The sequence below is a fragment of the Haliaeetus leucocephalus genome, unplaced genomic scaffold (assembly GCF_000737465.1).
Source record: "Haliaeetus leucocephalus isolate CR32 unplaced genomic scaffold, Haliaeetus_leucocephalus-4.0 Scaffold186, whole genome shotgun sequence".
NCBI classification, from domain to species: domain Eukaryota; kingdom Metazoa; phylum Chordata; class Aves; order Accipitriformes; family Accipitridae; genus Haliaeetus; species Haliaeetus leucocephalus.
The window spans coordinates 650,015-652,248 of record NW_010972622.1 but is presented as its reverse complement, the minus strand read 5'-3'; the positions used below and the strand labels follow the sequence as shown (position 1 = coordinate 652,248).

The window sequence follows — 2,234 nt, the reverse complement described above, 5'->3', positions numbered from 1 at the left end:
TCCCCCCATCCCCATATCCCCACGTCCCCACGTCCACGTCCCCACCCCCGGGCTGTGGCCTCTGGCAGCAGAGCGGGATAATTTTAGCCAGGTCCCCACCCCCGGGGCCAGAGCCGGGCAGGATGCGGCCCTGGGTGCTGCCCACACCCAGCAATTATCGGCAGGGCGCTCGGGGCCGGGACCGTGGGGCCACGCTGGGAGCGGGGAGGTGACCGGTCCCCCCCCTTGAGCGCCACGTCCCCCCAAGGCCCGGCCATGGCGGGGCTGCTGCAGGCCCTGGTGGGTGCCTCGGAGAAGGCGGCGCACATCGCCCGGCTGTGCCGGCGAGAAGAGCCCCTCTTCCAGCTGCTGGTGGCCGAGAAGACGGGGGCCGACAGGAACAGGAGGTTCCTGCAGGACTTCAAGACGCTGGCGGACGTCCTCATCCAGGAGGTCATCAAGCACGACCTGGGGAAGGAGGTAAGGGACGGCCTGGGGGGGGTCCCCAGGGTGCCCCCGCATCCCCCTGGGCCGCAGCTGAGCTGCCCTGTCCCCCCAGTTCCCTGAGCTGCGGGGCCACATCCATGGCGAGGAGTCCAACGAGTTCAAGAACGGGCAGGGTGAGTCTCGGGGGAGCAGCGGAGCCGGGGTCACGTGCCCCCCCCCCCCCAACCCGGGGGGCCACGGGGCCATCGCTGATGTCGGGGTGCTGGCAGGGGAGACGGTGGCGGTGCGGGTCTGCGCCACGCCGGGAGACACCGCGGCCCTGCTGCTCTCCGTGCTGGAGCCCGAGCAGGCGGCCGCAGAGCTGCTGGCGGCCGCCGTGCACCGGGACGTGGCGCTGGAGGATGTGGAGTTGGCCGGCGTGGCGCTCAGCATCCCCCCTCAGGACCTGGCCATCTGGATAGACCCCATCGGTGAGGGGGTGCTGGGTGAGGGTAGGTGGGGGACCCCACCACCACGTACCGCAGCTGAGCCCCGGCGAATTCGGCTGCACCCGCAGACTCCACCAATGAGTACATCGGCGGGCGCGAGGACGTGGCCCCCGTCGACGGCATCGCCCCGGCGGGGCTGTGCTCGGCGCTGGTGCTCATCGGGGCCTACGACCGGCAGACGGGCTGCCCCGTGCTGGGCGTCATCAACGAGCCCTTCTTCCGCCGGGACCCCCTGACCCGCAGGTACCGGCACCGGTTGGGTGGGCACGGCCGGATCCTGGCCCCCAAAGGCCGGGGAAAGCCTGGGGACCTGGTGACGGGGTCTGCGCTCAGGGTCCCCGTCCCTGCAGGTGGCAGGGGAGGTACCACTGGGGCGTCGCGTACGGGGACACGCGGCTGTGCTCGCTGAGCCCCCCGCCGCCGCGCCCCGTGCCCTGCGTGGTGCTGAGCCGAGCAGAGGGGGGAGCGGTGCGGGCGGCCTTGGGCCCCCTCTGCAGTGACCGCCTGCGCTTCGCCGCCGGTGCCGGCTACAAGATGCTCTGCGTCATCCTGGGACTGGCGGACTCCTATGTCCTCTCCGAGGGCAGCACCTTCGCCTGGGACGCCTGTGCCCCCCACGCCATCCTGCGGGCCCTGGGCGGGGGTGTCGTGGCCCTGGCGGGGGCCCTGCGAGAGCGGCGAGCGGGTGACACCAGGTCCCCCCCCGAGCTGGTCTACAACCGCCCGGTGGAGGGGGTGGTGGGGGCTGAGTGCTGGGCAAACTGGGGTGGCCTCGTGGCCTATGCCCACCCCCAGCACTTGGAGGCCGTGCTGGCTGCGCTGGCCGCCGTGCCGGGGCTCTGAGCCCATGGCGGCCGGGACCCCGGGGTGTAAGGTAGGGGCTAGTAGGGACCCTGGGGTGCAGGGTATGGGGTGGCTGGGAACAGGGTTGCCAGGACCCCGGGGTGGCAGGGACCAAGAGGTACAGGGTGTCGGGGACCCCAGGGTGCAAGTTATAGGGTGGCTGGGACCCTGGGGTGCAGGGTACATGGGGTGGCAGGGACCCCGGGGTGCGGGTTATAGGGTGGCTGGGACCCTGGGGTGCAGGTTATAGGGTGTCTGGGACCCTGGGGGTGCAGGGTGTGGGGTGGCAGGGAACAGGGTAGCCGGGACCCCAGGGTGCAAATTATAGGGTGTCTGGGACCCCAGGGGTGCAGTGTGTGGGGTGGCAGGGAACAGGGTCCCCGGGACCCCAGGGGTGCAGGTTTCGGGGTGGCAGGGACCAAGGACCACGGGCCGACCGGCCCCCCCGGGGCGCAGGGTCCCCCGAGACCCCCGGGG

At 72.2% G+C, this 2,234-nt stretch overlaps 1 protein-coding gene across 1 annotated transcript; it reads left to right on the top strand.

Annotated features, from left to right (window-relative positions):
- The first annotated feature begins 255 nt into the window (after nt 1-255).
- INPP1 (inositol polyphosphate-1-phosphatase) lies at nt 256-1,757 on the top strand. The gene is made up of 5 exons (XM_010565166.1): nt 256-459; nt 539-599; nt 696-896; nt 983-1,157; nt 1,265-1,757. The coding sequence occupies exons 1-5, from the start codon at nt 256-258 to the stop codon at nt 1,755-1,757; spliced, it is 1,134 nt and encodes a 377-aa protein (XP_010563468.1).
- The last annotated feature ends 477 nt before the right edge of the window (nt 1,758-2,234 follow it).

Bases quoted from the DNA above. Each gene is read 5' to 3' on its own strand.
- INPP1 (XM_010565166.1), top strand. From the start codon at position 256: ATGGCGGGGCTGCTGCAGGCCCTGGTGGGTGCCTCGGAGAAGGCGGCG. The intron at 460-538 runs GTAAGGGACGGC...CTGTCCCCCCAG, and splicing joins AGCACGACCTGGGGAAGGAG to TTCCCTGAGCTGCGGGGCCA. The intron at 600-695 runs GTGAGTCTCGGG...GGGTGCTGGCAG, and splicing joins CGAGTTCAAGAACGGGCAGG to GGGAGACGGTGGCGGTGCGG.